The 15,000-nt window shown below is 46.8% G+C and overlaps 1 protein-coding gene across 1 annotated transcript in view; it reads right to left on the bottom strand.

Moving 5' to 3' along the window:
* The window catches only part of gsk3ba (glycogen synthase kinase 3 beta, genome duplicate a), a 47,864-nt gene that overhangs the window by 6,599 nt on the left and 26,265 nt on the right, over positions 1–15,000 (bottom strand). The window contains exons 2-3 of the mRNA XM_047814560.1: positions 7,814–8,007; positions 4,389–4,472 (exon numbers count right to left, since the gene is read on the bottom strand). Of these exons, the coding sequence (XP_047670516.1) occupies positions 4,389–4,472; positions 7,814–8,007 (278 nt within the window). The remainder of the gene's footprint in view (positions 1–4,388; positions 4,473–7,813; positions 8,008–15,000) is intronic.

A 15,000-nucleotide genomic window follows, 5' to 3' on the forward strand; every position in this document is an offset into this window, starting at 1 on the left:
GCGCGCGCGCGCGGCGAGAGAGAGAAGAGAGAGAGAGTGTGTGGTGAAGAGAGCGGAGAGAGAGACCAGAGAGAGAGAGAGAGAGAGACCGAGAGCGCGAGGGAGCAGCGTGTTGCGCGAGCGGGAGACGCAGAGACAGACAGATCGGCACGAGCGTCAGCGCTCGCTAGACGTGCGCGACCCGCCCGAGCGCATATAGAGCGCGCGCGCGCCGCGTGTGCGCGCGCGCGCTGTGTGCTCGCGCGCGCGCGTGTGCTTGCGCGGGCCCGCGCGCGGCGCGTGTTCCGCGCGTGGCGCGGCCGCGCCGCGCGCGCGCGCGCGCGCGCCGCGCGCGCGCGTCTCGCGCGCGCGCGCCAGCCAGCCCGGCCGCGCGCCCCGCGCCCCGGTGCTCTCGCCCTCCCCGCGCTTTCCCCTCTCCCATCCCTACGCTCTCGCTCTCTCTCTCTCGCCGTCTCGCCTCGCGCGCTCTCTCTCGCTAGCTCGGCCTCTCCCGCGAGCGCGTGCCCCCTTCGCCCTCTCTCTGTACCACATCCTCCCCTCACATCTCCCTCTTCCTCTCCCTCGACCGCTCTCCTTCTCCCCTCACTCCAGACACTAGGCGAGTTAGCTAGCGTCGCCCTCTCTCTCTCTCTTTCTCCTCTTTTTTTCTCCTATTTATCTCTCTCGCATCTCTCTCTCTCTCTCTCTCTTCTCTCTCCTCTCTCCCCTTTCCTGTCTCCTTTAGCTCTTTCCCCCTCTCCCCTCCCCCACGGACCCCCTCATTTATCGATATATTGAGATATGACCCTTTCATATTCACATATACATAATCCTTAGACACTATATCTCTATATCTTTTATTAGATCTATATATCTCGTAAAACATACCACCTCCCTCCCCCCCTCTCTCTATCTCTCCCTCCTCTCTCTCTCCATCCTCTCTCTCTCTCTCTCTCTTTCCCCCCCTCTCCCCCCCCTCCCCCCCACAACCCCCCTCCACACCATTCTCTCTCTCCTCTCTCCTCTTCCCCTCTTCAAGAGACATAGACAAGATAAGCAGGATACGAGAGAGAGAAGGGCGATAGATCATATCATATTGAAACATGCAAGACATACAGTATATAAGAGATAGATAGATATAATATTATCGATCCATCTCTCTATACAATACCATATAGACAAATATAATATGATTTAAACAGAGACAGACACAGGGAGAGAGAGATAGAGAGAGACATAGGCAGAGACATAGACAGAGAGCAGGAGACAGAGAGAGAGAGGGAGAGAGAGATAGAGAGAGAGAGACAGAGAAGGCTTATGAAATAGGTTGTATTGTCTCCTACAACAAAAGTGAGGTAGACATTAACACACTGCTCAGGATCAGTAGCAGCTTTATTATAACTGCCTCAGTCACAGTGAACACGTCGGTCTCTCATTTACAACCCAAACAAAGACGGATTGTTCTGGACTCCTGAAGCTGAACCCATCCGTGATGAGCAGTGTGTATCAGAGCTCCCTCCTGAGATGCTGTACATAAAGCTCATCATGGCTGAAACAAGATGGTCCTGTGGGTGTAACTAACACACACACGGACACCATTCATTCATTCATTTGTGAATGGCTACGTGTGTAGGACCCGCTTCCTTCCTTCCTTCCATCCGTCCGTCCGTCCGTCTCCCTCTGAACACAGAAGCCCTGCCTCACTTCCTCGATACATGCAAATATCTTCATTTCCATACAAATGCATTCAGACTGCAGGTACATTCAGCTGAAACACACGACTCTGTAACGAGACGGTAATAAACACACAGCGTTAACGCCGTCTGTGCTTTTATACTCTAACAAAACACCAGCAGTGCAGGAAATGTCCTTCATCTCAAGACCAGATTACTTTATAACTCTAAACAATATTACTGTGTGTGTGTGTGTGTGTGTGTGTGTGTGTGTGTGTCCTGGATACTTAAATGCACGCTTACATCCAACACGTTTTATGTTTACATCCAAAGATTTATGTCTTTACTCATGAGCACATCCCCACCCAGGTACTATTTATTTGGAATGAGCGACCGGTCGTATCGTTGTCTGATGTAAACTCAGGAATGATTTAAGTCATGAGGTGGGTCCAGGTCCACGTCGCCCTCCTGACTCTTAGCTCGGAGGCTAAAATTAACTCTGCTGGCGAGTCACTACAGCAACAGCGACACTTCCTCGATTACAACTGATCGGCAGAGCTCTCAGCTGATTGGCTAAGCAATGAGCTCCCACCAGATCGCGATTGGCTCGGGTGATGGGGTCACATGACGTGTAAGGAGACAAGAGACAGAGGAAAGGGAGAAAGAGAGATATGATGTATAGGAAAAGACAATGTGACGTAAAATTTGACACAGCGCATGGACAGAGTGTGTGTGTGTGTGTGTGTGTGTCTGTGGTAAAAGTAGTACAGTGTGTAGTGGTGTTCTGGACTGTATTTCCACATGAATAGATGGCACACACTAAGGTCCAGCTCACTTGTACTGTACCAACCAACACTGGCAGTTTATTTTCTGCACCTTTTCTTTCATTTCTGCCTTTTACGATAAATGGGAAGTGAGAATTTTCCAACCTGTAACTTCCTATTCCAGCATCAGAGCTTTCATGTGAACTCGGCCATTCTGATGTGGAATCTTTGTGTGTGTGTGTGTGTGTGTGTGTGTGTGTGTGTGTGTGTGTGTGTGTGTGTGTGTAAAAGTGAATAGGACTTTCTAGTGAATTTCACATAATGCAGTATAAATCAATTAATCGGGGTTTGTGTGTGTGTGTGTGTGTGTGTGTGCACGCAGGTGTGTGCGTGTGTGTGCGCGCTTGTAGCTGTCTAGTGTATGTTAGGGTCTTTAATATGGCTGTTCTCTATCACACACCCGCAGATGAATTGGCTTAAACCGCATTGAGTGAAATTGACTACAAATTCCGCTTCACTTTCGCACACACAGGCACGCACGCACGCGCGTGCGCACACACACACACACACAGGCACGCACGCGCGCTCGCAGACACACACACACAGGCACGCACGCGCACACACACACACACAATTTTCTTTATTACATTATTAATGTGAGGTCAGAGCAAGTCAGTCTCACTTAAGGAGGCGTGTCCTCCCCTATGTGCCTGTGAGTCTCCCTTAAGGAGGCATGTCCTCTCCTATGTGCCTGTGTCTCCTTTAAGGAGGCGTGTCCTCCCCTATGTGCCTGTCAGTCTCCCTTAAGGAGGCGTGTCCTCTCCTATGTGCCTGTGTCTCCTTTAAGGAGGCGTGTCCTCCCCTATGTGCCTGTCAGTCTCCCTTAAGGAGGCGTGTCCTCCCCTATGTGCCTGTCAGTCTCCCTTAAGGAGGCGTGTCCTCTCCTATGTGCCTGTGTCTCCTTTAAGGAGGCGTGTCCTCCCCTATGTGCCTGTCAGTCTCCCTTAAGGAGGCGTGTCCTCGCCTATGTGCCTGTCAGTCTCCCTTAAGGAGGCGTGTTCTCGCCTATGTGCCTGTCAGTCTCGCTTAAGGAGGCGTGTCCCCTCCTATTTGCCTGTCAGTCTCCCTTAAGGAGGCGTGTCCTCCCCTGTGTGCCTGTCAGTCTCGCTTAAGGAGGCGTGTCCTCCCCTATGTGCCTGTCAGTCTCCCCTAATGAGGCGTGTCCTCTCCTATGTGCCTGTCAGTCTCGCTTAAGGAGGTGTGTCCTCCCTTGTGCACCTGTCAGTCTCGCTTAAGGAGGTGTGTCCTCCCCTGTGCACCTGTCAGTCTCGCTTAAGGAGGTGTCCTCCCCTGTGCACCTGTCAGTCTCGCTTAAGGAGGTGTGTTCTCCCCTGTGCAACTGTCAGTCTCGCTTAAGGAGGTGTGTCCTCCCCTGTGCACCTGTCAGTCTCGCTTAAGGAGGTGTGTCCTCCCCTGTGCACCTGTCAGTCTCGCTTAAGGAGGTGTGTCCTCCCTTGTGCACCTGTCAGTCTCGCTTAAGGAGGCGTGTCCTCCCCTGTGCACCTGTCAGTCTCGCTTAAGGAGGCGTGTCCTCCCCTGTGTGCATGTCCTCCTATCAGAAACTCTAATTTAAGGAGGCATGACCCCCCAATCCGTATCAATCTTTCAAAGTAAATTTAAAAAGAAAAAAAGTTGAACTGTTTGCAGAGTCACACTATAACACAAACAGCTCAGTTGCCCTGAGCAAGAGGTACAAGTCTCTGATTTACCTGAACTGCAGGAACAGCACTTGCATTGCCACAAAGTCACTAAAGGAATTCATCAGGCTGAACGTAATAAACGTGGACCCTCTTTGTTACTCACTTACCCACTGGTCCTGCATTCACACGGTAAAACTGAGTAGCAGTGCCTTATGGAGCAGCTTTACAAAACAACAATAAGTACAAGCATGTGTGTGGACAGAGACGGTCACCTTGTCACCGCTGGAGTAGAAGAAGTATCGGAGGCGGACGATGTTGCAATGGTCCAGCTTCCTCATGATCTGCAGCTCACGGTTCTGTAGCAGAGAAGGGCAATGAAAAGAAAAACGTGCACCGTCATCAGCACAGAGAACATAAACTTCATCATACTTAGGGTGCTTGGCTTGTGAATCCTGCTCAATTAGAACAACTACAACTAAAAGCAAATCTACAGAGCTGCTGATGCTCCACCCTGATGGATGAAGCTATGAGCAGAACCCTGGAACATGAGGAGGCGTGCGATGACCAATCAGAGGAAAGGTTTGCTCACATGTGACTTGCACAAACAAATTGTGCAACACTGAAATTTTGCGGGTTAAAAGCTAACAGAGCCGAAGAGAATGCAACGGTGTATAAAATGTAATCTGCTTATTTGGACCAACGCTGTGATGTCATGATATACAAGTATAATAATACATTGTCAATACATCACTATTGTTATTGATTACTAACCAGCATCGATTACTAACTAGTCAGATTCATAATTTATTCGGATTTAATATTCCTCAAAGTTTTGTTGTAATAAATAAAAACAAAAGCATTGTACAGCATTGTACGACAGGGCAAGTCGTGGCCTAATGGTTAGAGAGTCTGACTCGTAATCCTAAAGTTGTGGGTTCGAGTCTCGGGCTTGAGCAAGGCACCAAACCCCCCAACTGCTCCCCGGGTGCCGCAGCATAAATGGCTGCCCACTGCTCCAGGTGTGTGTTCACAGTGTGTGTGTGTGTGTTCACAGCGTGTGTGTGTGTGTGTGTGCACTTTGGATGGGTTAAATGCAGAGAACAGATTCTGAGTATGGGTCACCGTACTTAGCCGTAGGTCACGTCAGTTTCAGCATTGTACCATGTAAAATAAAAGCTAAAGATCAAGGTATGATGAAGCCCATGGGATGGAGCTGCATGTACAGGTGTTTAGCAGCATTGCAGTCGGGCTTCATGTCCATTTCTAACCCAAATGTGATGAGATGAGGATGAGAATAGAAATGACGAACAGGGCCGAGCCTCAGGAAAACTTTTGGTCTCTCTCTCTATCTCTCTCCCTCTCCCTCTCTCACACACACACACACACACACACACACACACACACACACACACACACACACACACACACACACACACACACACACACACACACACACACACAGTATCTCTCTGAGCCATGCTGCCCGAGACAGAGGCTGTAATTGGCACACCACCCACACAGTGATGGTGAGAGAGGCACAAGCGTGTCTCATTCATGCTGCTAAGGGAAGTGAGGGAAATGTAGAGGCGGAGTATTAAAATAAATCCTGTTGGAATCGTCGAAACCAGAAATATCACGGATTCCATGGTGGTCTTGCTGCAGCTGCACAGCGTGGGATGCTCAGAACGGTCACAGATGCATTCATTAATAATAAATAAATAAATAAATAAACGGGCGACGAGGTGGGTTAAAAAAAAATCCTTTTAATTTTACTTAGAATAGTTGAGAAAAATGAATTTAGACTTTAGGAGCCTACACATTGCACAACTGGGGAAAAGCGGGCTACGGACACATGCACGGACGGACGGACAGGCTCTCACACACGGTTTGATGCACACATACGGATAGATGGACGGAGACACAGACGGACCGACAGGCAGGCAGGCTCACACACATGGACGGACGCACACATGCACACACATACGGACGGACACATGCACGCACACGTGGACGGACGAACAGGCTCGCACACACATATGGACAGACGGACGCACGGACGGACACATGCATGCTAACCACAACCGTGTAGGGAGGGAGTAGAGGTCCGGACAGCTGAGTCACTGGCTATTTTCAAGCGGCGGTTGAAGACCTACTTATTCAGGAAACACTTCAACTAGCACTTCTTTCCCTGTCTTTTGCATTTACAAAAAAAAAACTTTGAACCATGTTTTAAACTCATGGTATCTTACGTATGTAACCTAGTGAGCCAGTATTAATGTATCCAATGTTAGAGATTTAAGCACTTATGTACGTCGCTCTGGATAAGGGCGTCTGCCAAATGCTGTAAATGTAAATGAGTTAGCTGGCTAGTCTGTTGTTTACAGAAGACTGTCCATCAAACTTGATTATTAGAAAATATTTAGAATTTAGTTGTCATATAAACTTCAGTTCTAGCAATAATTAGTCCTAGTATTTAATATAATGTTACTCTGGACTTCAATCGCTTTATGATCTAAGGTCCAAAGCCAAACTATTCTTCTTATCAGCTCTCTCTCGCTCTCATAACTTCAGTGACATCATGAGCCTTTGTGGTTCTGTCTCCAAGGCAACCTGCCAGGCCACTCTGCATTTACACACACACACACACACACACACACACACACACACACACACACACACACACACACACACACACACACACACACACACACACACACTATAAGGAAACATGTCAGCCTCTTTCTTAAGTAGCTAATCTATAACGCAGCAGTTTAGGAGTAATGAAGGAACACCTAACAGAGCAATAATGGCACTGCGGTGAAGTGAAATAAACCTTCGTTCTCCACGGTCACGTTCGCCATCAGGCCGTGTGCCAAAGCTGAATAATCCAACGTCGATCACTGGCTCAGGGATGACTCAGCACGATACTGGATCATCCTGGCAGGGATTTTCCCTCTTTATTTATTTCCTTGAGGTCAGATGTGCTTCCTTACTGGCAGGAGCTATTAGATATAATAAGGGCTGAAATGAACACGGTGTGATAGCGTTTCTTTTCTCTTAAGTAGCAGCCTGTCTGACTGCTGATCGGTGGAAGAGAAATAATTAATCTTTCACTCACTGTACCACCGATTTCTGCAATCTGACCGAGAGCAGAGGAGAAGAGCACTTCATTAGAGCCAGCAAATCAATCGCAACCTGACGGTACAGGTTGCCATGGCGACGGTGCTCGACATGATGACTGGTGCTTGACGCGTTAAACTCATCGACCAAACACGTTAAAAAAAAGTTCTGATCGAGGAGGGGAAAGTCAGACACGTGCGTGCACACACACACACACACACACACACACACACACATACACACACACACACAGATCAAAGATTCTGCAGGTATTGTGATATTTTATAATCTAATGTGAATGTTCAAACCCCCACCACACCAATGAGACCAATCAGAACACACACACACTCACACTGTCTCTCTCTATCTCTCTCTCGCTCTCTCTCTCTTGTTACAGTGGATCAAATTCAGCAAGCTGATGTCACCTTGGTGGCATCATCCCCTATAAAAAGATATGACATACTCATCCACATCTTTGGCCCAACGCACCCTCCTGATCCATAAATCTCATGAGCACAAATACTGCCACCCTTCCAGAGATTAACACCATTTCATCTGCATCCCTCACAACTCTCACCTTAAACCTCTTGTCCTGCAGCACCTTCTTGATGGCCACCATTTCTCCGGACTCGCACAGTTTGGCCTGGTATACGACGCCGAACGAGCCGTTCCCGATCACCTTGGTGTCCGTGTAGCTGACCTCCTGAGGCCGATCTGGCCCCTGGCCTGGAGTCGCCATCACTGAAGTCACCTTGCTGCCGTCCTTGTCTCCTAGAGAAGTACAGAGGAGAAGGAGAGTCAGATTGTGGTCTAAAAGTGTTCGTAGCTAGCAGAGCTAACAGCTATGATAAAAAAAAACCTGACAAGTAAATCAATTAGCTTTCACCATTTTTGCTTGATTGATAGAATTCATGTACATCAAGTACGCTTAAAAGACAAATAAATGGTATCCTGTTGCAAACTGTATGCTACATTTCAGCTGTTGCTCTCCCATTGGAGCTAAAACTGCTGAACAGATGCCACAACAGCGGCGTCTCTCAGTGCTCACACTTCCCCCTATGATCTATAATGCTGCGTTTACACGTACAGCGATTGGCAGTGACAGAGCAACCAGAGATCATTGGTTTCGAACTAGAACTAGTGATTCCTGGTGACATGGCTGACAGCGAGCGTTGGTGACTAGTGCATAGGGCTGGGCGATAAAACGATAACGATATGTATCGCGATAGACACGTGACCGATATCGATAAAAAATGTGTTCGATAAAACGTTCGATATTTTTTATTCTTCGTCGGAAGAAAACAGGTTGCGAAGCAAGTTTGGGTACCTTAACAAAGGCGCTCACTCTCTGGTAACCTAGCAACGTAGGGAGTGACTACGGTTGGGAACCGAGAACCGGTCCTTATTCAGAACTGGTTCTGTTTTTTTAACAGGAACCGGACCCGCGTGGAATGTTTAAGTTTCGGTTCCAAACGCGGTTCCGATGCGATGACGAGTAAAGCGCTGGGAGCGGTCACTTTAAATAGCCACATCTTACCTCATGAATATTAATTGTTTACACTGTTTACAGTCACGCAACCAAATTAACGCAGTTTACCACAGAAATCAGTCACTCGCGCTGCTGTGCTGAGGTACACTTTGTGTTAAACATGTCTAAAAAAAAGTCTAAAGTGTGGATTCATTTCCAAAGCTACACAATGACACAAATCTACCCCGTCTGAGAGGGTTTTCTCCACAGCTGGAGATACAATAAGCCAGGAAAGGTCTCGTCTTCTCCCAGAGAAAGCAGACATGTTCATTTTTCTTCAGAAAAATTGCTAACGGTTTTGCTAAGTTGTAATTCTGGATGTTAAATTTGACGTTGGATTTATTTAAATTTAAATTGATATGAATTGAAATGCTCTGTTTAAAATATCTAAATAGTGATTAATAAACACAAGTGGAATTGTTTAAGTATCGTGCATTATTTGTCACATTTCTTTTATTATGGAACCGGAATCAGAACCGGGAATCGTAAGGCAGAACTGGAACCGAAACCGGAAAATTAATTTTGATACCCAACCCCAGGAGTGACACGCTAACAGACAATCGTGTAACAGTTTCATGTTTGGTTGTGTCATATCGTTGTCTTGTGCTGGTGTGCTGGATTCCTCTTCAGTACCCGGCGACTGACGAGCAGAAAATGTGTGCAATAAAAAAGTAAACAGTTCAACTTCAAGTATGATTAGAGTAAGAATAACATGAGTTACTTTTCATATTTCTGCAGGTTTTATATTTCAAACAATGTTACCATAGGGTATCAGGTTTGTTTTTTATATTACAGATGTATCTCAGTCTAGCTCAGTTTTATTTCTGTTTACAAAACACTGCACATATTTTACACACTTCATTCACCAGAAGGTGAACAGCTAGTGAACTTCCTAGCACTTGCACTAAATTCTCCGGTTTCTCTGTGTTTATATTTAACACTTTGCACTATTTTATTACACTTTATTAAACATTTCTTCATTTTTTCATTTAGTTAAGTGTTCATTGTGACTTTAGACTTTAATTATTTGAGGTTTCCTGGTTGTTGACATTTCTGTCTTAATAACTGAAGGGATTATAATCAGAGGAAGGTTAAGTTCAAAATAAAAATGTTTAAATGCAATATATTTTTCTCCTGGTCCTTATTTTAAATGGGTCATAAAAAATATCGATATCGACCGATATGAAACATTGATATCGTGATACAGTTTTCAGCCATATCGCCCAGCCCTACTAGTGTGTTTGTGTCCGGTGACGTGACAAAGTTGAACTCTATGTAAATATAGATCGATTTGGAATGCTAGTTGTGCCACCTGCTGAAACGTTATTATTACCATGGCAACCAGACCGAAGACGTACCTACGCTGTGGACACTGTGCGCTTAGCCTGAGGAGGCTATCGGTTACGTAACGGAAGGTGTTATATCTTTATCTAGACCTTCGATGTAAAAAGTCGCACACTATCTGATCCGCGCGACCACTTCTTCACGCCCTATCAGATTAATCGTGACGTTGATTGTTTTCTCATAGCATCATGTGCCCAGTTGTATTATTTGGTACTTTACTACATAATGTTTTACGACTGAGGCTGGATATTTTTGCAACGATCTCAGATAAATAAATCAATAAATAAAGAAATAGAAACAATGATGCGTTTCCATCTAAACCTCATACTGTAAAGGACATGCATTTAAAAGTAATAAACTATTATGAACCACAGTCACCTTCACCCAGTCCACATAAAAGACCCATAAAGAGCGGTGTGTGTGTGTGTGTGTGTGTGTGTGTGTGTGTGTGTGTGTGTGTGTGTGTGTGTGTGTGTGTGTGTGTGTGTGTGTGCGTGTGGGTGAAAAGGATTAGTGCCATTGAGTAACAGAATTAACAAGGACTTTGAACTGAGATCTGTTAAAGGTTAACCTCTCTCTGACCCGACGCTTTGGCACAGTCTGAGTTCACAGCCTGATCTGGATCATTTGTTAAAGTGAAGCCACCAAGTGTTGCTCGACCGAATTCTAGAGAGCTGATTGTGAATTGCGAAAATAAGTTCTAAACTCGAGGTAGAAATCTGACTTCAAAAATTCATTAAGATTTTATGAATTTTAGAGGCGGCCCTCTGACGTCTGACCGAGAAACTGAGCTGGAGATTCCAGACGCAAGCACGAGAATCGAGACAACGCTTTCATCATTTGAATTCAGAACATTCAAAGGTTTCTATTTTTCAGAATTTTGCTTGTGGAATTCCAAACGACCGTCGCTGATTCGGATTTCGTTGAACGGATTTGGATGCTGTAACGCTGAACAGGAACATGGAGTGCTTATCTGCTCCAGCAGAGATGCCCTATTGTCCCATTGTTTAAAACAAGCAAAAAATAAATCACACAATTCTTCCTTTTCCTCCTAAAAACTGATACCCAGCCAACCAGATACAGCTGCATGGCTACCCACCAGCCATCCTCACACACACACACACACCACACATCCGTTTCCATAGCAACTTGTACTTCCCAGAGATGCTTTGGTCTACTTGCCAAATGGCACACCGTCAACCAATCCACACATGAGCAGAGACACGTGAAATACACTCAAGTGTGAGCGAAGAGCGATGATAGAACACACATTTAACATGTCTGATAACCTATAGCAGAGGTGACAAAAGTTCTTTAAGCATACGGATAAATGGACGATCTCCTGATCTTTAACACGCTGTCAGACGGGTTACCGGAGCGTCAGCCAAGCGCTCGGCACAAGCGGCAGACGATTAGAACAGGACGAAAACATGTCAGTTGTAATCTGAATGAGATCGCTGGCTGACTTTGTCTGATCTGGAGACGGTTCAGAATTATGACTCAGCGCGATGGCTACAGCATATTTGCAACATGTACCATAAGAACCGCAGATACGGCACATGACTTCATTTAACGCTGTGTGTAATCCAACACGTAGTAAAACGTGCACGACTGCGATAGCATGTGAACGTGACGTCTGTAGGAGGAGAAGGTTAACATCTGTAGGAGTCTTGTGAGCAATTCAGACTTTTACGGTGCCATTTCTGCCACGAGGCAAGCGGAAGGGTGACGTCGTCTTTCAGTGCTGAGCGGAGACATCACGAAACCCACATCTCTCTCACAAGCTGCTCACTAGCAGTGAAATCATCGTATCAACCAGAACAATAATAAACACAGCCCCATAGTACAGGCTAGTGCATAGTGTGTGTGTGTGTGTGTGTGTGTGTGTGTGTGTGTGTGTGTGTGTGTGTGTGTGTACAAAATTTCCACATAGTCAGTAGCTGTAAGGCAAGTCTTTTTCCACTGACGCAAAGTCTTGAGTTCCTTCTCATTTCTGGCTGAGACATGAGCGTGTTCAGTGACGGCCTCTCCCAGGTCTGAGAGAGATAGACAGAAGTGCTATGAAGAGAAAGACAGTGATGAGGAGATATAGAAACAGGCAGACCAGCCGACTATAATGTAAAAAGAATGAAGGTGGTCACACCTTCAACACACAAGGCTGCGTGGTTCACATCTTTAGCACAGACACTGAATTACTGTGACCTGTAGAGTGACCTCTGTCCTTGAGGGTGCACAGGCAGGCAGTTACTGTGTTTACACTTGCCCAGACCTTTCCCCCTTTGGCTTGTGCCCTTCTAGTCCCAATCCCATGCTTTTACATGCCCAGTCAAATCAAGGGCTCCTTTGCTTGATTTCGGCCAGTTCTTTTCCTTCACATGCTCCTTCCACTTCAATTGCTTGCTTTCTCTCTGGTCCATTTCCTTCATTTAGTTCTTCCGTCTCTTCCTTCCTTTGACTCATTCTCAGTCCCCTCTCCATTGCTTAACCTTACAAGGCCATTTTCCCTCCTTTGCTCACTCCCTAAAAGGTCTCTTTTCCCTCCTGGGCCCCTTAACTTACTTGCTCGCTCACTCCTGGGCCCCTTAACTTACTTGCTCGCTCCCTCCTGGGCCCCTAACCTTACTTGCTCCCCCTGGACCCCTTACCTTACTTGCTCGCTCCCTCCTGGGCCCCTAACCTTACTTGCTCCCCCTGGACCCCTTACCTTACTTGCTCGCTCCCTCCTGGGCCCCTAACCTTACTTGCTCCCCCTGGACCCCTTACCTTACTTGCTCGCTCCCTCCTGGGCCCCTAACCTTACTTGCTCGCTCCCTCCTGGGCCCCTAACCTTACTTTCTCCCCCTGGACCCCTTACCTTACTTGCTCGCTCCCTCCTGGGCCCCTAACCTTACTTGCTCCCCCTGGACCCCTTACCTTACTTGCTCGCTCCCTCCTGGGCCCCTAACCTTACTTGCTCCCCCTGGACCCCTTACCTTACCTGCTCCCCTCCGGGCCCCTTACCTTACTTGCTCCCCTCCGGGCCCCTTACCTTACTTGCTCCTACCTTACTTGCTCCCCTCTGGGCCCCTTAGCTTTCTTGCTCCTACCATACTTGCTCCCCTCTGGGCCCCTTACCTTACTTGCTCCCCTCTGGGCCCCTTACCTTACTTGCTCCCCTCTGGGCCCCTTACCTTACTTGCTCCCCTCTGGGCCCCTTACCTTACTTGCTCCCCTCTGGGCCCCTTACCTTACTTGCTCCGCTCCCAGTCCCCTTACCATGCTTGCTAACATGGCCTTCTCCCTTCCAGTCATGTTTCCCCACACATGCTCCAGTCCATAACCCTTCCTTTGCTTGCTCTCTCCCAGTCCAATCCTTATTGCTTGCTCATTACTCTGTTTTTTCCTCTCGCTTTCTCCCTCATCAGCTTCTTCCCTTGCTTACTTTCACACTTGTCCCCAAACTCTCAACAAAAGCTGCTATTCTGGTTCGAAGAGAAATTCCACCGCAGGGTCGGTGTCAGCTTCACAGCTACCTCTATGAAGTTTTGCTTTTTTATAAAACACATCATTGTTTATCACGCAGTCTTACATCAAACCTCATATCACACACTCCAGTGATTAAAAAAAGGACTGCGTTCTTGTTTTCGATATAGCACGTCTGCTCCCTCAACTATGCACATGAAGCAAGTTCCTTAAAGTGACTACATTTCCTTCGAGTCATATCAGCTAGCTCACGGAGAGCAGCAAGAAAGTTTCGACAGCAGTCAAGCACAGGAGGAGCTGCGGCCTACATGAATCCCAGTTTACACAAAGAAAAACGAATCGTGTTTGAAATACTACAAGAGTCCTTGCTGATAACGATCAAATTTGTAAAACGCTTGAGAGTCGCTTTGGAACGTCAAAGTTTGATCATATATGAGGAATAAAGGACTTGGGGACATGCTGTTAGAAGAAAAGCGTAGCACACCATTGTTCTAGCAGAGAATGGAAAATTCCCAAAGATCACATCCTGCTGCTTTACTGATAACATCATCAAGTTCAAAAAAGGTCCCCAGTTTCCAGCCACATGAACAACGGGCTTTATTTGAAGCAGACGACTTGGAGAGTCACCTGACATCATGTTCTAAAGAACAGTTGTAAAACAGTTGATCGCTGGCACGTTGCTCTGAGTTTAACGATATATGACAAGCAAGCGCCTCCTTCAACAAAGGGAAAACCGGGAACAGCACAAAAAGCTGGTTATCAAATGTTCCCATCTGATTTACATACTAGACACCGAGCGGTAATCAGATGCACACTGCTACCCAGAGACACGCTTAACCTTTATGTCCCTAAAACATGATGACCGTCACAGACATGAGAGAGAGAGAGAGACAGAGAGGTAGAGAAACAGAGAGAGAGAGAGAGAGAGAGAGAGAGAGAGAGAGAGAGACAGAGAGAGGGAGAAGAGAGAGAGACACACACACACAGAGAGAGAGAGAAAGAGAGACAGAGAGAGAGAACAGACAGAGAGAGAGAGAGAGAGAGAGAGAGAGAGAGAGACAGACAGACAGACAGACAGACAGACAGACAGATAGACAGACAGAGAGAGAGAGAGACACAGACAGACAGACAGACAGAGACAGAGAGACACACAGAGACAGAGAGAGAGAGACAGACAGAGAGACAGACAGATAAGACAGACAGAGAGAGAGAGATAGACAGACAGACAGTCAGAGAGCAAGAGAGACACAGACAGACAGACAGACAGACAGAGACAGATAGACAGACAGAGAGAGACAGATAGACAGACAGAGAGAGAGAGACACACAGACAGACAGACAGACAGAGAGAAAGAAGTAACCCTAACCCAGACTGTTTGAAAAAATTTAATACTAGAACAACAGTAAATAAAGGTCTGGAAGACATGGATA

The sequence above is a fragment of the Tachysurus fulvidraco genome, chromosome 6 (assembly GCF_022655615.1).
Source record: "Tachysurus fulvidraco isolate hzauxx_2018 chromosome 6, HZAU_PFXX_2.0, whole genome shotgun sequence".
NCBI lineage: Eukaryota > Metazoa > Chordata > Actinopteri > Siluriformes > Bagridae > Tachysurus > Tachysurus fulvidraco.